This window comes from Ptychodera flava, chromosome 18 (genome assembly GCF_041260155.1).
Source record: "Ptychodera flava strain L36383 chromosome 18, AS_Pfla_20210202, whole genome shotgun sequence".
NCBI classification, from domain to species: Eukaryota; Metazoa; Hemichordata; class Enteropneusta; family Ptychoderidae; genus Ptychodera; species Ptychodera flava.
In genome coordinates this window covers 14,933,818-14,956,060 of record NC_091945.1, presented here as the reverse complement: position 1 = coordinate 14,956,060, position 22,243 = coordinate 14,933,818, and the positions used below count along the sequence as shown (strand labels likewise).

Genomic DNA, 22,243 nt, shown 5'->3' with positions numbered 1-22,243 from the left:
ATCCATCGCCCCGGAGCAATCTCGTTCCCGCCTAATTTCCTTCCCGCCAATCACTTTACGTCGTCAGGTCTCGTACTTTCACTTGAGGGCGCAACGTGAACTAATGCTTGCTCAGTTCTGAAAGTCGGTCGCACACGCTGTTACGGTTGGTGAGTAACCAAGTTCATATTTTGCCTTATTTTTCAGTGACTTAGCGACCGAATGGGCATCAAAGAATTTGTGCTTTCAAAGCAGGGTATCGATGAGGGGACCTGTACCATCGCTGGGGCCTCAGTGCGTTAATTCCGGTAACATTGCACAATTTGAAAAATTCACGCTCTTAAAGGGCTTAATGACTCTCCTCTGGGTCAAGGTTTACTGTAGATAAGCTTGCTTCTGCATGGTTTCAAATTGATCTGTACAATTCCATAGCAGTCCGTTGGACTTGAGCTTTACCTTCAGACATCCAAAGCTTAGTTTCTCAATCAGCGAGCAGAACGAGACCTCACTGGTGAGTAGCGTACATCGGTGAGTCATTCGTTTTGCGATAATAGGCCGAAAGCAGTTCGCGGTTATCAAATTTCACGCTATGTTTATAGTCTTTTTTGAGCACCGAAATGCCTTGCAAACAGCAATTTCGCTATAAGTGAACGGGTTTCAGTATAGTTACAAAGATTTTTGGCCCATATTTTGGCACAGAAATATAGAAATGAGTTTACACGTGTGTGGCTGTGTTGGCATGGCTTGTGTGTTTACCTCTTTGTCTGTTCGGCACATGTTGGCGTATATAATTTTTGAATAATGTTCGGACGTAATCTGTATATACCTGTCTTCTACGTTTACCGCAATGAAGCTCTTGGCGGTTATTTGTCAAATGCGAACATCAAATAGACAGAAGATTTCAATAGGTCGCATTTCGTCTCGACACTCCGTACAAAACATATCCCTTGTTCGTATACGATGTAATGAACTGTTTCTATGGTGTAAAGGGTATATGCCTTTGTTGCAGTATGCTGTAAGTGTGTGTAATGCGGGCGTGGTCGTGACTTTTTCCCGCGAGAAGGGCAGATGACCGGTTTCAGGAGTGCAAACGGGTCAAAGTTGACAGTTTCTGTTATCGAGATCATCAACCAATAACCGTAACTATGGTTGTGCTCGTCGACTTTGAAAACACCGCGTTGGTTTTGCCGCTCTTCGGCGTGTGTGTTTGTTCTGCTGTCAACAAGACAACCACATAAAAATCATTGCGCGGGACATGAACCTTTACCGCTATTTCGTGGAGTTCACTTTGGGTCAACTGTGTCTACTTGCACAAAAGGTTATCCAAGGAAAACGTCCTTCGAAGATTAGCATTATTAGGCTAGCATTGAGTTTGCTCAGTGATTTGGAAAGCGCTAGTGACATTGGAGAGGCCGGATACTATTCCGAGCACGCCTTGTGGCATTGCATCCGTTGGCAGCTGCAACAGTTTGCTTGAAAACAAGCCGAACACGTGGTCTGTACTCATTCATATCGGGTTTTACAACTATTCATGCTCTCATGTCGTCTGAGGTCATGATGGTGAAAAGTCAGAACCTACAAAACACGCTGTTGGACTAATTTTATGGCAATGTCGCTGTCGGGAGGCAAATTCTCGAAATATGTATAGCGAGAATGCAGCCTATCAGATATGATGAGCTCATAGGTTATGATAATCAACACAGAAGTTCTGTTGTACATTGCAAGTGAAACGACCCGGACAAGTCACAAATCTCGTCGTGTTGTGCATTTAAATGAAGGCTAAATTGGCGGGAACTTTTAATGTATTTATTTACCACTAACCTTGCTATACGGGTTCTTCGTTTTTAATCCTAAAACGAAATAAGGCCAAAGAAAAAAAAATTGTGCTGTTCCGATAACCCGACTTACCCTATTTTTTGCCTGCCGACCCTAAACTTTTTAGAGCTACGTAAACACGGAAGTAAAAAAAGAAAGAAAGAAAAAAACGCGTAAAATCGCGTGTTCGTTACCTGGCATTTTACTTTTGCATGAACGAGGACGTCTTTTGTTTTTATTCCTTTTATATGTGTGATACGTTTTGTCTGGAAATGTTCTGACCAGTTTTTGATCGCCCTGAACCCCTGAAAAGTGTATATTTAAAAAATAAAAATATTTTGGAAAAAAAATCCCTGCCGACCTACCACCATAGTTTTGAAAACCGTGTTTCGGAACAGCACGATTGATTGTTTTAGCCTAATGTCGAAATGCCCAGTGTCTGTGCAACTTTCCAATACTACAACTAAATGTGCGTTGTTATACTGTTGTCGTTGGTGACTGACTTTAAGTCCGGACTGAAATTCATCGTGTATCATGGCTGACACTTTGAATTCCACCATACCTTGGGAAGAAGAAGAACAAGAATTTTTTTATTTTAATCAAACATAAAAGTGAAAGGATTGTGATAAGTTGTTGGCCCTCTTAATGCAGGGAACTTTTTTCTGACACAAAATGTTCAAGTATTTTCTGGTCTGCTTCATGTGTACACAAATTATGAATTCATGCTTCTGTGCAATCAACATTTCAATCGTTCATACTGAACACACTTAACCCGTTCACAATACCAAACTTCACATGGTAACCCTGATGACCTTTGACATAATACTTAATTATGAAAGACAATGGAAGTTTCCCTGAGGAAAGATCTAGCGAAGTTAAAACGCTCAGTTTGGATTCGCCTATTACATAAAACTCTCTCAATGAAAGAGACGTTCGTGAAATGATGTTGATTTTTTACATCTGTCCCGAGGTTTTTTGTTTAAATTATTCCAAAAACAAACGTTCATTTGCTAACAAACGTTGAGTGTGCCTATACTGTTTGGAATAACCCGAGATTACTTTCTATTACAATTTTCACGGCAATGATGAGTACTTGTGATTAATTTTATTTTAAAATGTTCTCTATACAGACGACTTTCTCTTACGAAAGACAGCACAATATTGCCGCCACAACACCACAACTAAAGGGCTAAAGTATTCGAGATGTTGATTGAGTGACAGTGTGTACAAAATTTTACCATGGTGAGCCTGGGGACTTTGTTCGTTTTTTTTTCTGCTGAGACCCGGTGCCCTAGTTTTATATTCCCCATAGTGACATGTCAAGGCATCTGTATTGATGTACGACACCCTTCATCGACATCACCTGTCAACTGTCCTTCTAAAACTGCTGAAGAACAGAGCAAAAAGAAATACCGGGGTCACTCGCTGTACAATATTTTATTTGATCGTCAATGCTTCAAACCCAGTTTAAGCAAATTGAACACATTCAAGGAGAGGGCGGCTCTTTTGTTCTGATTTCAATACGCTTTTCATGATTTCGCGGGCAGTGCTGAAGAGTGTTGTCGTCAGAGTGTGTTTACCCTGCTTGTTATTCGAGGAAAACAAATATCTTCCCGCCATTGAAGAGTTGGAAGAGCGGGTTTTTATTTTGTCGTCGTGAGATCCAGCCAAGGGTCGCGGTCTCCAACAATACTCTAATCGCGCCTATATGTATCTATGATGAACATAGCTATTAGAAAGGAGGGTTTTTTTGATTCTCAAAACTGTCTTTCCACTCTATTTTCATAAACAATGCGATAAGTCCCCCATAGCACACTTTCATCTCGTAATGTGTGCAGTGTCTTTGTCTGATGAGGCCTCGCAAATTTTGAAGAGCGATCCTGCTGCCCTGACAGCTCCTTTGTATTTGCATCAACATTTCTCCAACGTTCGTCAACCCTAAGAAACCGACGGTGCATGGTGTTGTCACAAAAATCATTGGAAATAGCGCCACATCGGATTTCAGCATAAAATCCATTCAAAATTTTTACAGATAGTAACAAAACAATTTCCTGTCCTGGACATCATTGATTTTATTGTTAAATTCGAGTGTGGAGAGATTTGTACTTATCACAGGAATCTGTGACTTGTCCAAACTAATTAAGGGAGGGTGTCGTCGGAACTGCGCGTGTGCGACTTTCTTTTTACAGACAATGTATTTTATGCATGATATCTCGATGCATCACGTCAACATAGCTGCAACATTTAAATTTTACGATATTTGTTGTTAAACTACATGTTTTAACTTTCATCAATCGCCAATTTACCCTAGATACAGTGTTTAAATCGGTTGTAGGGGTCCCTGGCAACCTTCGAGCAGAGTTCCGACGACACCCTCCCTTTAATTAAACAGGAATATACGCATACCGTTTATTTCGTTTTTCCATAAAGTTACGCTTGGTCGGCAACACCTGTGTTTTCCTTTTTGGAGTCCCAAGAAATGCATAATTCCGTGAAAATTTCCCCCGTTTCATAGGACGTCTCCCCCTCCCATCTTTTGGAAAATACTCCAGGTCAGCGTCTTTGACATTAGGCAGATCGCGTTACTCTAAAAGCAAAACAGTGATGTTTCTCCTTTTGCTGATCAAATGACGTGACTTGTGTAATCTATTCTTGTCGTCTTCCGACGCCTAATGTTCAAGAGTTCGAATTTCACCACCTGCAGTAACCCGACTCTAACAGTCTGTGAAACATAACGCGTTAGGTGAAAAGATTCCAAACAACTGTGAAGTTTGCGAATATCGGAACGTTTCAGCTAACCCCAGACCCGAAAAGGAAATGCGACATCTCGTTTGAGGAAAAGATCTAAGTTCAGAATTGTACCGCTCCCTTTAGTCAACTTTGCTGGTATAAATCAAAGCGTGTATAAGCTAAGGGTGATTTTGATGGTCATTGGAATACAAAGATACTGTAATGTCAATTTTTACAACGGCTTTACTTAAACTTGACGTTCTTCGTTCTTGCCGACTTCCCAAGATGCAGTGTTATTTTTATAAATACATTCATCAACGGGGAAAAGTTTTACGCTACTAGATGTCGTCACGACGAATTGAGCTTTCTTCCTGATGTTTGAAAGTACATTCACACTCAAGCTTGCTGAAATCCATGATGAGCGGTTTAAGCATTGGCGTCCGTTCAGCAAGGGATTGCACAATATCTTCAAAAATTACAAACTTAAGGGTCTCTTCAATACACATGAAATTTATTGTCTTGCATCATTGCTGTTTGACACACAAAGCCTGTTACCATAAGTGATAGGGTGTGAGTCGACCCACTTAACTTTTCTTCCAATTGTGGTTCAGTGCGATTGGTTCAAACACACTTTGTTTGTTCGAATCTAGTGTCAATGATGAGAATGATTAAATCGCAAGTTAGCCTCTGTTCATCATTGAAATATTTCGTATCTTAGTATACTGCGAATTTTGTTACACGCAACAGTTTCGCAGCTGTTGTTTTTTCTTCAAAAGTAAGTGAATTATATGAATGTAAGTTTCATTTTGTTTGTTTTGACAAGTGGAGAAACTATGTATGTATGTATGTATGTATGTATGTATGTATGTATGTATGTATGTATGTATGTATGTATGTATGTATGTATGTATGTATGTATGTATGTATGTATGTATGTATGTATGTATGTATGTATGTACTTAGGTTCGTACTTACATCCATCCTTGCGTGCGTGCGCACGCACGCACGGATGGATGTGAGGGCTGGCTGGCTGGATGTATGTACGGATGTATGGATGTGTAGATGTATAGATGTCCGTATGTGTACATACATAGATATATGCTTGACGCATACACAATATATGTAAGCATATATTAATAATCAGGAAGATATACAGCAGGAGAATAATAAACAACATTTGGAAAGACGCCAATCATTGTACTGTACAATACAATAAAAGAAAGTCCCATAAGGTTAAAGGTTATGGGTTATGAGGTAAAACTGTTTGTAATAACAAGATGTTTTGATCGAACGTATGCGCACCTTCTTTACATGTGAGTGTGTTTGCGGTATCCTCTGACAGGTGAGACTCCTTTCAAGAGTAAACGCCATCACTTTCCTTGATAGCCCTACTGACTCCCTCTTTTTGTGTTCGTTAGAGGAAAGACACCATGGCTGAACTAGAGTGTTCTGGGCGCTGTTTCAAGGGATGGCTGCGCAGTAACGTGCTGCTGTTGCTCACGCTCGGCGGCGTCATTATCGGCTTCATTATCGCCGTTTTGGTCAAGGTAAGAAGTCAGCGAGGTCAACGCAGGGGCCACCGAGGTCAGGCAGAGTTTCTGTTGTGTGGATCTGATGCGATATGAATCACAGATCACGGTATAGATGTTTACTGTGACAGTCTCGATGTCATTAGTGAAACCGTAGACGGTTCGTAGCTCTACTGTGTTGAGCGAAACACCACGACGTCTCGAACTAAAATACTTGTTCTCTGTGCACTTTTAGTTTCGCAGAGTTATGAACCAACGACATGAAAATCATTGAAAAATCGCGACGTAAATTTCGTATCGAGTAAATTTCACGTCGATAACTTCCAGATATGATATCTTCTTGTTACGTGCAGAGGATACGAACAAAAAGGGTGAACTCAGCAGTTTACGTTTAAACAAAATTTATTACGAAAATAAACTGATTGCTAAGTCAGGGGTAGAGTACAAGCTTTAAAAGTGTACAGACTACTTATCTCAGCTGGGACGGCAAAGCTCCAGTCTCAGAGTTGTAACAGTCAGTCTGATGAATGAACAGTCCTTCGGCTTGCAGGCTTGCAGTTGCACAAAGTCCACAGTATAAATCCAGCATTGACAGTGAAGGTCTTGAAAAGTCTTGAGAATGACTACTGCTGGAGTTTAGTAACACACAAGAGACACGATCCCAAAAGTCTGACTGGAAGCTGTGCGCGTCCCTTTTATAAAGGCATATAAGAACAATCTAGAACTTTTATTGACATGCTAATTACTGTTCTAAAATTATCTCCCTTACACAACTAATCAACTTTCCAGAACATTCAAACATGACTAATTGAATTCAAGGTTGTGAGGTCATCAAGGGCAGTGACCTTGAGAATGTTCTAGACTAATTGAACTCAGGTCATGATGAGTGTGGGGTAAATGACCTACATAACACACCCCCTCTTCAAAAAAAGAAAATTTTCAAAGAAAAATCTTTCTTTTACAAATGTAATCTTGAAAAGGATTTAAGTACTCAAATTTTGTTTTACTCTAAAGTAAAGTTTCTTGAAAGTGAACAACAATAAAATTTCTTGAAAGTGAACAACAATAAACTCTAAATACGAGAGAGACAGTCTGCAATTAAATTGTCTCTGCCTTTGATATGTCTAATATCAAGATTAAACTCCTGTAACATTAAACTCCATCTTAGCAATCTCTGATTTTTGCCTTTAAATTTCTGCAGAAAAACAAGAGGGTTGTGATCAATATAAACCACTATTGGCTGATTTGAAGAAGTAACATAAACTTCAAAATGCTGTAAAGCTAATATCAAAGATAAACACTCTTTTTCAATTGTAGAGTAGTTTCTCTGGGATTTGTTAAATTTGCGTGAAAAATAGCAAACAGGATGATCTATACCATGACTATCCTCTTGCAATAAAACAGCACCAGCAGCCGTATCACTAGCATCCACAGCTAATTTGAATGGCAAAGTGAAATCTGGTGCAGACAACACTGGAGCACTTAGCAGTATGGCTCTTTAAGTGTATCAAATGCCTGTTGGCATTGCTCTGACCAAACAAACTTTACTTTCTTTTTAAGTAAGTTAGTCAAAGGCTCAGTAATTGTGGAGAAATTGGACAGAATTTTCTGTAGTAACCAGCCATACCGAGAAAGCGCATCAGTTGTCGTTTGCAGTTTGGTATGGGAAAACTTGAAATGGCACTGATTTTGGCATCAACAGGTTTTACCTCACCCTGTCCTACAGTATGTCCGAGGTAAGTCACCCTCGCCCAACCAAACTCAGATTTGGCAAGGTTGACAGTCAACATTGCTTTACTCAGTCTCTCAAAGAACTTCCGCATGAGCTTGATGTGTTCCTCCCAGGTGTCACTATACAGGACGACGTCGTCAACGTAAGCTGCACATCCGTCTAGCCCGGATATGACGTCGTTGATCATCCGTTGGAACGTTGCCGGAGAGTTCTTCATTCCGAATGGCATCACCTTGTACTGGAACAATCCGTCTGGTGTAACAAAGGCGGATATTTCACGAGCACGATCCGTCAGAGGGACTTGCCAAAATCCCTTCAGTAGGTCAAATTTCGTCACGTACTTAGCTTTTCCCACTCGGTCGATGCAGTCATCAATCCTCGGGATTGGGAAAGTGTCTGTCTTTGTTAAAGTGTTGACCTTCCTAAAGTCCGTGCACATACGATAACTGTGGTCTGATTTGGGAACAAGTATGCACGGCGAACTCCAGTTACTTTTACTGGGTTCAATAAAGTCATTGTCCAGCAGGTATTTGACTTCTTCCTGGAGATATTCGCTTTTGTTGGATTCAGTCTGTATGGATGTTGTTTTACAGGCGTACTGTCCCCAACATCAACGTCGTGATAGATGACGTTTGTCATCGTTGGAACATCTTGAAACAGGTGTTTATATTCATGGAGCAGTTCTTTCACCTGTTGTTGTTGTTCTGGCTGGAGGTGTGCCAACTTTGTAGACTCCAGCTTCTCCAGGATTTCTGAGTTCTGAAGCTTGACCGAGCCCAGCTTTGAGTTTAGAGTATTTTCACTCAAGTCAGTTTCAGTATCACTATCTTCATAATGGCCAGAACTGACTGCACTGACAGGCTGAGTTATAGTAGGATTATCCCTATCCAAATATGGCTTAAGCATATTTATGTGACATAGCTGTTTTTGTTTTCGCCTGTCAGGTGTTATTATGATGTAATTTAAATCACTTAATTTCTTATCGATTAGATATGGCCAAAGTAGCGAGCATGGAGTGGTTGCCAGGAATCGGAAGTAGAACAAGAACTTTTTGACCTGGTTCAAACTTCCGTTTTGAGGTGCTTTTATCATATTTGATTTTCATTGACTGCTGAGATGACTCAAGATTTTCTCTGGCTAATTCACATGCTTTAGAGAGTTTCGTACGAAATCTGACACATATTGCAAAATATTCAGACAATCATCATCGTCTGATAGGAATTTCTCTTTAACGAGCTTGAGTGGGCCACGGACTGTATGTCCAAATACAAGCTCAAATGGGCTAAAACCAAGAGACTCTTGAATTGACTCTCTAACAGCAAAGAGCAGAAAATGAATTCCTTCATCCCACTGCTTCTCTGTGTCAAAACAGTAGGTCCTAATCATGTTTTTCAAAGTTTGATGAAATCGCTCAAGAGCACCCTGACTTTCTGGATGATAGGCGGATGACCTATACTGTTTAATGCCTAGCTGATCCATTACTTGTTGAAAAATACCAGACATAAAGTTGGAGCCTTGATCGGACTGGACACATTTAGGGAGGCCAAATAAAGTGAAAAATTTGACTAAAGCTCTCACTATAGTCTTTGTCTTTATATTTCTCAGTGTATGGCTTCGGGGAACCGAGTTGATGTACACATTATTGTCAGCATGTACTCATTTCCTGATCTTGTTTTTGGTAGGGGCCCAACACAGTCTATTAGTATCCTACTAAATGGTTCTTGAAATGCAGGAATTGGCTGTAAAGGGGCCTTTGGAATAGTCTGATTTGGCTTTCTACCATTTGACATGTGTGACAAGTTTTACAGAAATGTGCTACATCCTGCCTGAGATTAGGCCAATAAAAGTGACTGAGAATTTTATAATAAGTTTTCCTTACTCCCAAATGACCAGCCCAGGGGGTTTCATGAGCCAGGCGCAATATTTCAGCACGATAGGGCTTTGGAACCACAATTTGATGTTTTATAGCCCAATCGTCATCAACCAAGACATCTGGAGGTCTCCATTTACGCATGAGAATACCAGATTTTGTATAATAGGAAACAGAGCTATCTGAAGTTTTACCTTCATCATCTACCCTGTCAAACAAAGACAAAATATCTGGGTCTTTGTGTTGTTCTGCAATGAGATTTGATCTAGAAAATGTCTGACTTTGGTCAGCAGAAGTTTTACTGGAAGTTTCAAATCCACGAGGGATAACGGAATGATCCGTGTCAAACACCTGACTGAGAAAGGTGTCATTAAGTCAACATCTGTGACATTATTTTTGAGAGTATTTTGATTCTCGGAAGTTTTCTTTGACATGGCTCGAGTAATGGCACATGAAGGAAATAAATCGGGTATCTCTTGTTCAATTGGCTCTGGATCCTGATCTAAACTAGGATTATCAGTCACAAGTGGATTAGTAATGACCTTGTCCCCAGCAAGGTCGTTTCCAAGAAGAAGGTGAATCCCTTCAAAAGGCAAAAAAGGCCTAATACCTAAAGTCACAGGTCCAGAAACAAAGTCCGAAGACAAATAGACATTATGGAGAGGAACAGGAATGTAGTCATTACAATCTACCCCTTAATAAGAACTTTAGAACCTGAAAATGACTTTTCAGAAAACGGCAGGGTATCTGCCAACAAAAGAGACTGGGAAGCCCCGGTATCTCTTAAAATTTTGACAGGGGTAGCGGAAGAGAAATCACTAGAAAGTGATATAAAACCATCATGAATAAATGGTTCGAAAATACCCATAATGCTATCTTGAGAAGAATTGACCTTGACCTCATTAATTGGGGATAAGAGGGGTTTAACCTCAGAAAATGTGTTGCACACATTATTAGACTCTAATTGAGTTGATGAAGAAATAAAGCCGGTGGGCTTAGATCCACTTTGACTACTTTGACCTTCACGTTTTCTTTTCAATTTGAAACAATCTGACATTAAATGGCCGTCTTTCTTACAATAATTACAAGAAAGTGTACCGAACTGTTTGTCAGAAGGAGATTGAGACTTGGGATCTGATGATGTGGAAGTGTTACTTGAATTTTGTGAACTGTTGTCATTTGATTTCCTACTCTCCTTTGAAAAATTCTTGGATGAAAAGGAGGAGTTAAATTTGCCTGCATTGTTTCTGTAGGAAAAGGACTGGGATGGTTTGCTGAGAAATGAAGATTTGTGAGTCAATGAGTAATCATCGGCCAAACGTGCAGCAACCTCCAATGTATCTGCCTTGTGTTCATTGATAAATGTCTGATGTCACTTCTGATGCACCTTTTAAATTCCTCAATCGAAACAAGTTGTATTAATTTTTTATAATTCTGACTGACCTTTTCAGAAGAACATCAACGATCAAACAGTTGTTCTTTTGTTGGAGCAAATTCAACATAAGTTTGATCCTTTGCCTTCTCACAATCCCTAAATTTCTTACGGAAAGCTTCAGGCACCAACTCATAGCCCTTGAGAATTAATTCCTTGACAGAATCATAATCTGAAGCCTGCTCTACTGACAATTGAATGTAAATTTCTCTGGCTTTACCCACCAAAGCACTCTGCAAAAGCATAGACCAGGACTCCTTAGGCCAATTCAGACTCTGAGCAATTTTCTCAAAATGAAGGAAATATTTATCAACATCCTTTTCCTGGAAAGGGGGGACTAACCTGAAATGCTTAGTGATGTCAAAACCGTGTGAAGGGAAGGATTTTCCTGACTGTCCAAGCTCTAAACGTTTCATTTCTAATCTTTCCTGCCTATCTTTCTCTCTCTGTCTTTCTTCCATTTCTAACTGCATTTGTATTTTTTCTTTTTCTATTTGTAATTCTAGTTTCTTGATCTCCAAATTTGTCTGCATTTCTAATTCTAATTTTCTTAGTTCAAAGGTAGACTCGGGCTCATAATCTTTCAATGTGGATTCCTCAAATTGGCCTAAATCAACTAGATGTTTGGCAATACGGTACTGTATTTCCCTCTTGCGCATAGATCTTTTGACTTCTACTTTAAGGAAATTGCCAGTGTTATGAGGTCGTCTTTTCTGAGGGAATCAAATGTGTCCTGATCAAGGTCATCCATTTCCTCTGGTTTAAATTCCGCCATGATTAAATTTCGCTGAGTTCACAGTATACAGTAGTTTTAAAAAGGCTGGCAAAATGTTGTCAAACGGCTCAAAATGTTCGTATCCCGGACGAGCCCCCATTTTGTTACGTGCAGAGGATACGAACAAAAAGGGTGAACTCAGCAGTTTACGTTTAAACAAAATTTATTACGAAAATAAAACTGATTGCTAAGTCAGGGGTAGAGTACAAGCTTAAAAGTGTACAGACTACTTATCTCAGCTGGGACGGCAAAGCTCCAGTCTCAGAGTTGTAACAGTCAGTCTGATGAATGAACAGTCCTTCGGCTTGCAGGCTTGCAGTTGCACAAAGTCCACAGTATAAATCCAGCATTGACAGTGAAGGTCTTGAAAAGTCTTGAGAATGACTACTGCTGGAGTTTAGTAACACACAAGAGACACGATCCCAAAAGTCTGACTGGAAGCTGTGCGCGTCCCTTTTATAAAGGCATATAAGAACAATCTAGAACTTTTATTGACATGCTAATTACTGTTCTAAAATTATCTCCCTTACACAACTAATCAACTTTCCAGAACATTCCAAACATGACTAATTGAATTCAAGGTTGTGAGGTCATCAAGGGCAGTGACCTTGAGAATGTTCTAGACTAATTGAACTCAGGTCATGATGAGTGTGGGGGTAAATGACCTACATAACATTCTTATGACGAGAACCTGTTCGGAAATTTAAACCTGGAATTCTTCTGGAAATGTGAAATCGACATTTAGTTGACCGTACATACTCAGAACATCCAAAATACACTGAAGGGGTATTTGGGATACCTATCCAGTAATATGTCACACTGTCTTTCACATTCAATTTACTGAACACGTCGCGGTTATATTTAGAACCCTAATGACTTGACGAATCCTTTTTGGATGAACACGTCTAACTATCGCTCATACACAACCACTTTCGCACAGCTGCTTCAATACGGCCCCCATTGGACTATGGTTGTTGGATGAGGCGGCAGTGCAGAAGACTTTGTCATTTGAAGTTGCAACCGTGATCTCCCTGAACTTGAACCACCACCTGCTCCAGTCAATAAAATATTGATTTATGATGTTTCCGTTTGAATGACCGTACAGTGTTCGTTTAGAAAATAGCATGTTTGGGAAGACAACCCTTCTTCCAATGTAAATACTTGTGAGACAGGAATGTACATTAATAAGCTATTACTAGTCTCATTGACTTAATATACAAATAACAACCCCATTTTTTCCTGTCAATTTCAGGAATACGAAATTCATATCACACATAAGAATAATAAAAGACGCATTTGAAATGTATTTTTCAATTTTCAGCCTTTAGATCCGTCTGATAACGCTATCATGTGGATCAATTTTCCGGGAGAGCTGTTCATGAGAGCGTTGAAATGTTGTATCCTACCAATCATCGTCTCCTCCGTCATCACAGGTGAGTGAACGCAAACTGTTTGACGTTGTAGTGCACGTAAACTGATGACGTCACATTTGCCTTACCTTTTTTTGTTTTAGGAAGAATCGAAGCTTTCGTGACCTACGTACCCTGATTTATCTTTGTCAAGAAGGAAAGACGTTTTAGATTGAAATCGTACGCGCTGGCAAGTGGTGGTGTAATACCACGCCAGTTTCATTTTCCGCGAACAAAGCGTAGATCGTGCAAGCTGAGACTTCCAAATAAAGTCTGTTACAAATACCAATACCTGCGGAAAATAAGGAAACAGGCGACAAAAAAGAAAGAGAAGAGAACATGTCCGGAAGTGACCTGATTTCTGAAGAAAACAACCGATCCATTAGCGTCTTCAATAGTTTTTTCCTTGACCTATTGTATAACCACATTAAGTATTCAGAAAAAATTAGATTTGCATCATGTGGGCTCTTCACTTAGAACGGAAATTTGTGAAAGGTCCGTCATTTCATGTATGCATTAAATGTAAAATGAAATGACGTTGCTATATGTAGTTGTGTCCACAATACACTTGCAAAAAATAGAGAAATAATCTTATTTCAGTTTCCCCCTCTTTTGGATACTTAAGAGTCTTATTTTACATAGGATCGCTCCATACACTACGAATGGATATTATTTCAACCATTGAAGTAGCTCTTCATAGAACATTTTCGACAAATAATCGCAAAAGAATACTGCGCGACCGTTAAAAAGTTATTGATCCATAAACCATTTGCAGAGTAGCTATAAACAGCTATATGGCCGTGTTATTGATCGATGTCGACCCCTTACACACTTTCTCGTTATTAATCAGATATTTTTGAGCGTTTTGAGACTATTTCTTGACCATGTATGTCGGTACAAGTTGAAAGGCACAATATTGTTCAGTCTCGTAGTTAGATCGGATCATTTTATTGTACCAACTTCCAAAGTCAGGATTTTTTATCGTTACAAATTAAATGCTCATGCAGCTGTTTGGCTGGTTTAATTTCATTTTCCTCCAGTCGTGTCAAACCAACGCAACATCGTATGCTCAGTGTTAAAACTCAAACATATCGTTGTAGTATTGATATTTCGAAATCCAAGATGGCGTCCGATATTTTCACCTTTTCAGCTGTCGCGTCTCTCGACGTGAAGACCAACAGCAAGATGGGCGGCATCGCTTTCGCGTTCATGGTCATCGCCGTGGTTCTGGCTGTGATTCTCGGCATGGTGCTGACCTTCGCAATCAGGCCGGGGGCGTCCTTCAGCGATGCATCAGAGGAGGCCCAGTCCAAGAAGGTAGCCTACTATGAAACCCAAGACGTCTTTGCCGATCTTTTCAGGTATATGATTTCCGAAAATGATGTTTGACGAGAATGCATCATTAGTATCTAGCTATGGTTTTTTCACGTGATTTTCTTCCAGTAGTGTCGACAAATATCAGTGCCTGATCGTTACAAGAACAAGATCGTTTCGTCATGAAGTTCAAATACGATTGTTTTCGTTGTTTTCTAGAAACTTGTTCACGGACAACATTGTGAAAGCATGTTTTCAAAAGGTAAGAAATATACCGTTTACGATAGATTGTACATGCAGTGTATACGTAATATAACAATAGTCCCCCATCATCATGTCATTATTTTGAGAAAATTAGATGCATGAGTTCCCGCCAAATGTTTGTAGAGATGACGTAAACGTAACCTTTGACATTTGCTAATATCGATAGCTAAAAATGCCATATAGAAAATAATGTGTCGTTCGATTTACAATTTTATGCGTCGATGAGTTCAGCCTTACCAAAATTGCCACGAACATAGCTAGGATTTGACTGCCTGTTGGCAATTCTTTGCCGTTGTTATGCTTGCCTGTCCCTACCTAAAATTCTGTCTTAACTGGTAGAAAAATTAGAATCAATAGAATGAATGAATGAATAAATGAATGAATGGATGGATGGACCATATTTGCACTGTCTTCGTTTTGCCTCTTCAGCTATCTCAGTTCTGGCATTATATTGTGATTTCTTCTTTAAATGTCATTAGACAAAGCTAAGAGTTTGGGGTTATGTTTAATAGCAAACTTGTATCTCTTAGGTATTAGTACGTTTATTCAACGCGATTATATCTTGATGCAATGGCCACGTTTCTACATTATACGTGTCGTCGACGACCCGGATGTAAGCAGTTTGCTCTCACGACCGAATATTTAACGCGCGTGTTCAGGCAGCGGAACAACCGGGACAATTTCTCTCGGTGAATGAAAATGAAAGCATTGCCCCGTGATGAGATCGCCTCTTGCCCCCTGAGTGACTCCTGTGCATAAACCGGGTCAACCGTGCCGGTACGCTGCTCGTTAATTACAGGATGGCGGTATCTTTCGAAAATGTAATCTATACAAGACTGGTCCATCAATCATCTCGTAAAGCAGACCTGATAATTAATTAATGTGAAAGACTGTGTGCATTTCATTCAGCCGTGTCTAACGTTGATTGACAGGCGTACACATCCTATGAACTGGACATCAACGAAACCTATGACACGAGTCTCAACGAGACCCTGAAGAAAATCGACGTGTTATCAAAATCGGTGGCTTACACTGGAGGCAGCAATTATCTAGGTCAGTAGGATGGTAAACATTTATTTCCCAAAGTTAGACTTTTTGGTGTTAAAGGGGTTCCAACTTGATTGGAAAACACTTTGTACACAATGGTCGGTCACATTTTTTCATTGTCTTCGTCTTTGTGCATCTTGCTTACCAACTTTCTCAATTCCGCAATGACAGGTTCTAAAACTAGTTTCAAAATTTCATCTCTCTTAACATTTGCAGTTACCTCTTTCTCATCATAACTCGATAATTCAATAGTTAAATTTAAACATAGACATAAAAAAGTCGTTAAACGGAATATTTCGGTGTATAACACTATTTAAACACCATAAACACATCCTTATGCTGATCACAAGCCTGGCGATATTTAGGTGCTAGAAATTGCAGTTTGGCCAAAATTAATTAAAAGGATTGAGCTTTGCAAGTTACACTCAGCCCTGATAGTTTCTACTGAAAAAAATATCTGTACAGCTTTGTGTGTTACGTTTTCTGACTTTTGACTTGTATTCCAGGAGTTTTGGTATTTTCCATAGCATTTGGCACGGCAATGAGCGTGGAGCGCAAACAGACTGCCGTCATGCTAGACTTTTTCATGGCCATGAGGGTCATCGTCTTCCAGATCATCACGGTGTTGCTCTGGTAGGTCTCATGAGGGCGCTCGTCGATAAGGGTTCGTCAAGGGACCAGATCTGACCAGAAGGATAACAAAAGACGCCGAACCTTCCCGGTGCACTTTCAGAAAGTGTTTTGAAAGTGATGTGAAATGATATGGGTCATTAGAGAATTGCAAAATATTCATAATCACAAATGACATAACAGTATTTTGAAAGATATCAGCGTTTAACATATAGAATTTCGCTTTTTTGTTATTTCAAGTGGATTCTTCAAAGAGCTATCGCACATGCCATCCAATTTTCATACTAACACTTCTTTTCTGCTTCTCTTACAGGCTGTTGCCAATAGCAACCATCAGTTTGATCGCCGGTTCACTTCTTAGGGTTGATAACATAATTGGCGTTCTGATCTCTCTGGGTCTCTTCTCAGTGACGGTGCTGGTCGGATTGGCAATCCACACGTTCATCACCGTGCCTCTGCTGTTCTTCGCGTTCACACGAAAGAACCCGTTCAAGCCATATCTGACCGGTTCCTTCAAACCGGGGCTCTTCCTCACTATTGTGAGAAGCAGGTAATTCCGCCAGGGCAAAGTTTGCGTGTGCTGCTCAAGTAAAATTAGTGAAGAGTGGTGGCGCTCTGACATTGATGTTGATCATGACAGAGAGCTATTATGTGAACTCACAGTCGTCACTTTGTTACCCATGTAAAGTTATGATTTGGTAGTCAATGCGAAAGCACGTTCTAGAGGAATTTAAATTGTTCTCATTCGAAAGTATGGTCAGAAGGAACTCTGGGGAGTGCCGCGTGGTGTCAGCCATATTGTAAATGCCATTGCCCCCTTTGCTCCTTGTTCGTCAAAAACTCATGGCTGAGTTGCTTGTCGTCTGAGTTCCCGAGATCCCAAATTCTCCAAACCTCTCGCTTTCTTTGCTTTGTGTCTTCAAAATTTACTGAGCGTTGTAAAACCTGTCATAGTTCACTAAGATATCATCATTTGATATTCACATTTGTAAACATACATTGGTGCCAGTAACTATAACAAGCAGCCTTAACCACGCTGTGCCGTCTTAAGGTAGCATGCGCCTCGGAATTGCAAGACTTCAAACTTTTGCTGAAACTTTCCTCACGGACACGTCACAACATGCCCTTTGAAAGTCAAGAATGAAAATAAGGTGTCGCTGTGCAAATTTGGAATATGAGGAAAAACTGCCCAACTTGATATTACCGACACTTGAAATTCAAAATGGCTGCCATCCCTGTGTTAACTCTATGGGAAAAATTCAAGTTTCGATTTTTTACAAAAATAAGCGAGTGGAAAGTTTTATTACTTCATGACCTTCAGCATGAACCCCACGACTGGTATGATCACTATGAGAAAGTAAAAGTTTGAAAGTCCGAATATCTGTCCCCGAGGTGCGTTCTACTTTTAGCTTCATTACAACACCAGGATCACATCATCGTCTCATAAACATCATCATCATCATCATCATCATCATCATCATCATCATCATCATCATCATCACCACCATCATCACCATCATCATCATCATCATTACCACCATCCTTCTCCTCATCATCATCATCTCGATAATCATCATTATCACCACCACCACCTCCAACACCATCACCACCACCACCATTTATTCCATCTTAAAGTAAAAATAGACATTAGGGTTAAGTCACCTGTAGATTTAATCGTCTCTTTCTTTCACAAACAGAATGAAAATAAAACTCCATACATTTCAGCGTGTTATAAATTTTAAAACCTTAATCTTAAACGAGCTTGAGCTACGCGCTTGGCGAATATAAAATGCTCCGAACGATTATAATGTTCGTACTCATCAAATGAACCCACAGAGGAAATTAACATAATCTGTCTTGATACCTGTGTTTACCGTTACTGTATATCATCGTCAGTATCGCAACCATGGCAGAAATTCTGAAGGCGTGTGAGAGAATCGGTATGAACCAGAAAGTCTACGATTTCGTCGTCCCATTGAGCATATCATTTAAGAAAGACGGGTCTGCAGTCTTCATCGTCAGCAGTTGCATATGGTTGGCTCAAACCAAGGGTATTGCATTTTCTGCAGGAAGTGTCATCAGTACGGGGTAAGTTTAAATTGTAATCACTCTCTGGCGCAGACACACGTCTTAAATCGTGCACTCACAGTGATTGGCCTTCATATGCATATCTATCTATCTATCTATCTATCTATCTATCTATCTATCTATCTATCTATCTATCTATCTATCTATCTATCTATCTATCTATCTATCTCTGTCTGTCTGTCTGTCTGTCTGTCTGTCTGTCTGTCTGTCTGTCTGTCTGTCTGAGTGCATATCGTAGAGCTTAACTTAGATCGACAGATCTCAAGCGTTAAAGATGCTTAGCTAAACTTACAATTTGTGATACCAAAATTGTCCAATTATTCAGTTACCACTAGTTTGTATGAATATTTATATGTTGTGAAAGAGGGTATGTTAGCCATGTTTTCCATTGAAAATACTAGCGACGCACTTGTTTCTGCGTGGCAACCCAATTATAATAAGTTATTGGCCACTATAGGCTTAGATGTGACCGAATTCCTGTAAAATGTGGTCTCGACTTCAACTTGACATGTTATTTCTTATCAAATAAGACGAACATCAACAAAAACAAAACATGCTTTGTCACTGTCACTTTGTCGCTTTTAGATGACTGGATTTTTCATGACAGTACATTTTAAAGATATTCGATTTTGTTGTTTTGACCATACTTTCATCCTTTGTCTAGGATCATGGCGATGGCAATGGCGATGTGCCTACCAGGAGTGCCCAGCGCAAGTGTCGTGGCCGTCGCAACCATCGCAAGCACAGCCGGGTTACCACTCGAGAACATTGGCGTTCTCTTTGCCATGGAATGGCTGTTGTGAGTAGGACTGTGCGTCCGGTTTATGTAGTCACACTTCCCCAGTACAGTCTGGAGTCTTGGCGAATAACATGGATGTTTGCCGTCACCTTCGGTGTGCTTTCTATTGGCTTTTGCGATGCTTTTGAAATTCACTTCCTTGTTCTTCCCCGAAAATCATGTCGAAATCTCAGGATGTTCAACTTGTAAACACACCGTTTTAATGTCGACGACAGAATCTTAGTGTACACCGGACTTTATTTGCCATCAACAATATTGCAGGCGTGTTGTGTTTGAAATACTTCGTAACTTACGTTTAGGTAGACGAAGGAGAAAAAAGTACTAGTTTTCCAGAACAAAAATGATAAATACGCCTCACGTCACAGCTATTAACCCTCTAGGTAACAAGTACTTTTTAAAGGAACATATTATTCGCTTTACCTCTTAGTAATAACTTCCCTCTTATTCCCTCTTCTCCCCCCTGTTTACTTAACCAGGGATGCTCTGAGGGGAGGTGTCAACGGTATCAGCTACGTAATGAATACCGGCGCCGTGGACGTGAGGATGGCCAACACATTCTCCGAAACGGAAGACCCCGCTAAGGCTAGAGCCCTCGACGACGACGAACTTGGAGATGAAAACGCCATCGCCCTGAACTCTTCCAACGTCAACGTCAACGAAAAAGGGACTTACCTTTAAATCATTACTATGAGCATTCTGTTACCATCCAGTAGTTTTCTAAAGCCTTTCGTATTGTAGGGTTTGATAACAAACAACGAGGGCTTCGTCAACGAATATGCAGACATAAAGGATAGTTTTTATTTTCTCTCCTGTCACAAGTAGATTGATCTCTCTTATTACATTAAGACTGTTGGAAACAGCACATATTGTGAAGCAGTGATGTTCCAAAGCGACACGCTCGCCATCTTCTCGCATCATTTGCTCATTTGTAGCTTGATTACCTCAATTTGATGGTCGAATCACGGCTGATATAATCAGCTGTTGCAGTGCAGCTGCTACACTTTGGCACGAATGTCCAGCATGACGATGTTCACTGGATCTGCGCATACGAAATTACGCGGTCGATATAATATCACCTACTACGTCTTCAGGCGTTGGACAAAAGCTTCCAACAAACAAAATAAATGGCCTGTCAGTGAATCAATGTTACCAAAATAATGTCAAAAGACAGTGGTGGCGATTTATACCACGTCACAATCATGATTATTTTTTGTGAACTATACACATAGACACGCAGACACAAACACGCATATATACTCACTGTCTATCATATATATATATATATATATATATATATATATATATATATATATATATATATGTGTGTGTGTGTGTGTGTGTGAGATAGATATATAGATAGTTACATACACACACAGTCACAGGTATAACTCGTGTCTGTCTCCCCAGGAGAGTATATCGCTCGATGCATTGTTACAGAGGAGGACATAAATAAAAATAAAATATCATCAAGTAAAGAGAATGTCCATTACATTACATCACTCGTGATATTCTAGTTAATCGACAAGTATTCGAACCCTATCGATGAATACAACTTACATCTTTGTTGGGTCAAACCATTTTTGGCAGAATTACTTCAAGTGTACAGCAACAGTGTCCGTCAAGTTAGAGTTTGAGTTTCACTACGTCATCAGAAGATTGCAGTGATACCAGAAAGTCAAATGTCAAGTTTAGTGAAACGATCATTGCCATTTTACGCTTACAGGATCTTGAAATCGAGCACTTTACTTACCTAGGAAGACATTAACAAGTTTCGGTATACACACCTTGAAGGTAGATTAACCCTTTGAGTGCTGTAATTTTTCCCTCTAAAATCTAAGTGCAACATTTTACCAATTTTTATTAATTTTTCTGTAATTTTTTTTTATAATTTTGGACCAAACAGACATAACATTTCATTGGCTACAGTTTTTCATCAAAATTTTGGCAAAATTCTGAAAAAATTTGACCGGGGTACATTTTGTAAAGGTGACAAAAATTGACTTTGGCGCTCAAAGGGTTAATACGAGTCACTTTCAGCACATTTCATATTTCAACATATTCTCAGGAGAGTATTTCTTTGATCCTAATAAGGAACAGATAGAGAGAAACAATAGATTCACAGAATTTGGATTTTCAATTTTTTTACTGGTAAATTAGATATTGTGTCATTTCTATTTCCTGATATTATAAGTCTTTATGACCTTACGAAGATTGACATTTTTTTCAAAGAAACCAATGCAAAGATAAGATTAAGTCTTCCTTAATCACCAAATTAATTAAAGGTATACAGTCACCTGTAATCTAAATATGCCCATATATGGTCAAAGGGGCGTTCCTTAGTATTCAAAACGCCCATGTAAGGGCGATGCTTTTAAAAAGCGGCCACCCGCTTAAAATCTGAGATTGGTTAGATTTTCTCTTTCCATGGTAACTGTGGCAAAATTGGAACAGGTGACAGTATACCTTTAAGGTAGCACAGCTTTCACAAAAGATTGGTATCGTGCTTTCAAAATTTGAATTTAGCTCTCCAAGTCGTTTTACGCTTTAAACAAGCTACAGGAAAACGACACGTTTGTATATAATAATAAGAGTCGATAAATTATTTTATTTTCCTTAAATTGCATTTGTAAATTTCAAAACAAACCCGCCGGACACATCATATGTCCATAACCAATCGGCTTGTATTGAATTTCCGGCATAAAGCTTTCAAACCCACCCAGGCTGTTCAGAAATCATTTCGGAAACGACACTGTTGTTACAAAGGTACTGGTCAGCCAATATTGTAATCGATGCTATGAAATCTTAAGGAAATGTTCGCAATTGTCACATA

General features: G+C 39.6%; 1 protein-coding gene across 1 annotated transcript in view; it reads left to right on the top strand.

The window, feature by feature from the left end:
• Positions 1 to 465: 465 nt before the first annotated feature.
• The window catches only part of LOC139116943 (excitatory amino acid transporter-like), a 21,993-nt gene continuing 215 nt past the window's right edge, over positions 466 to 22,243 (top strand). The window contains exons 1-11 of the mRNA XM_070679680.1: positions 466 to 490; positions 5,943 to 6,071; positions 13,184 to 13,295; positions 14,422 to 14,632; positions 14,805 to 14,847; positions 15,782 to 15,902; positions 16,403 to 16,529; positions 16,840 to 17,076; positions 18,423 to 18,614; positions 19,279 to 19,413; positions 19,890 to 22,243. The exon at positions 19,890 to 22,243 is cut by the window's right edge and continues 215 nt beyond it. Coding sequence (XP_070535781.1) covers positions 5,955 to 6,071; positions 13,184 to 13,295; positions 14,422 to 14,632; positions 14,805 to 14,847; positions 15,782 to 15,902; positions 16,403 to 16,529; positions 16,840 to 17,076; positions 18,423 to 18,614; positions 19,279 to 19,413; positions 19,890 to 20,091 — 1,497 coding nt within the window. The 5' untranslated portion in view covers positions 466 to 490; positions 5,943 to 5,954 and the 3' untranslated portion in view covers positions 20,092 to 22,243. The remainder of the gene's footprint in view (positions 491 to 5,942; positions 6,072 to 13,183; positions 13,296 to 14,421; positions 14,633 to 14,804; positions 14,848 to 15,781; positions 15,903 to 16,402; positions 16,530 to 16,839; positions 17,077 to 18,422; positions 18,615 to 19,278; positions 19,414 to 19,889) is intronic.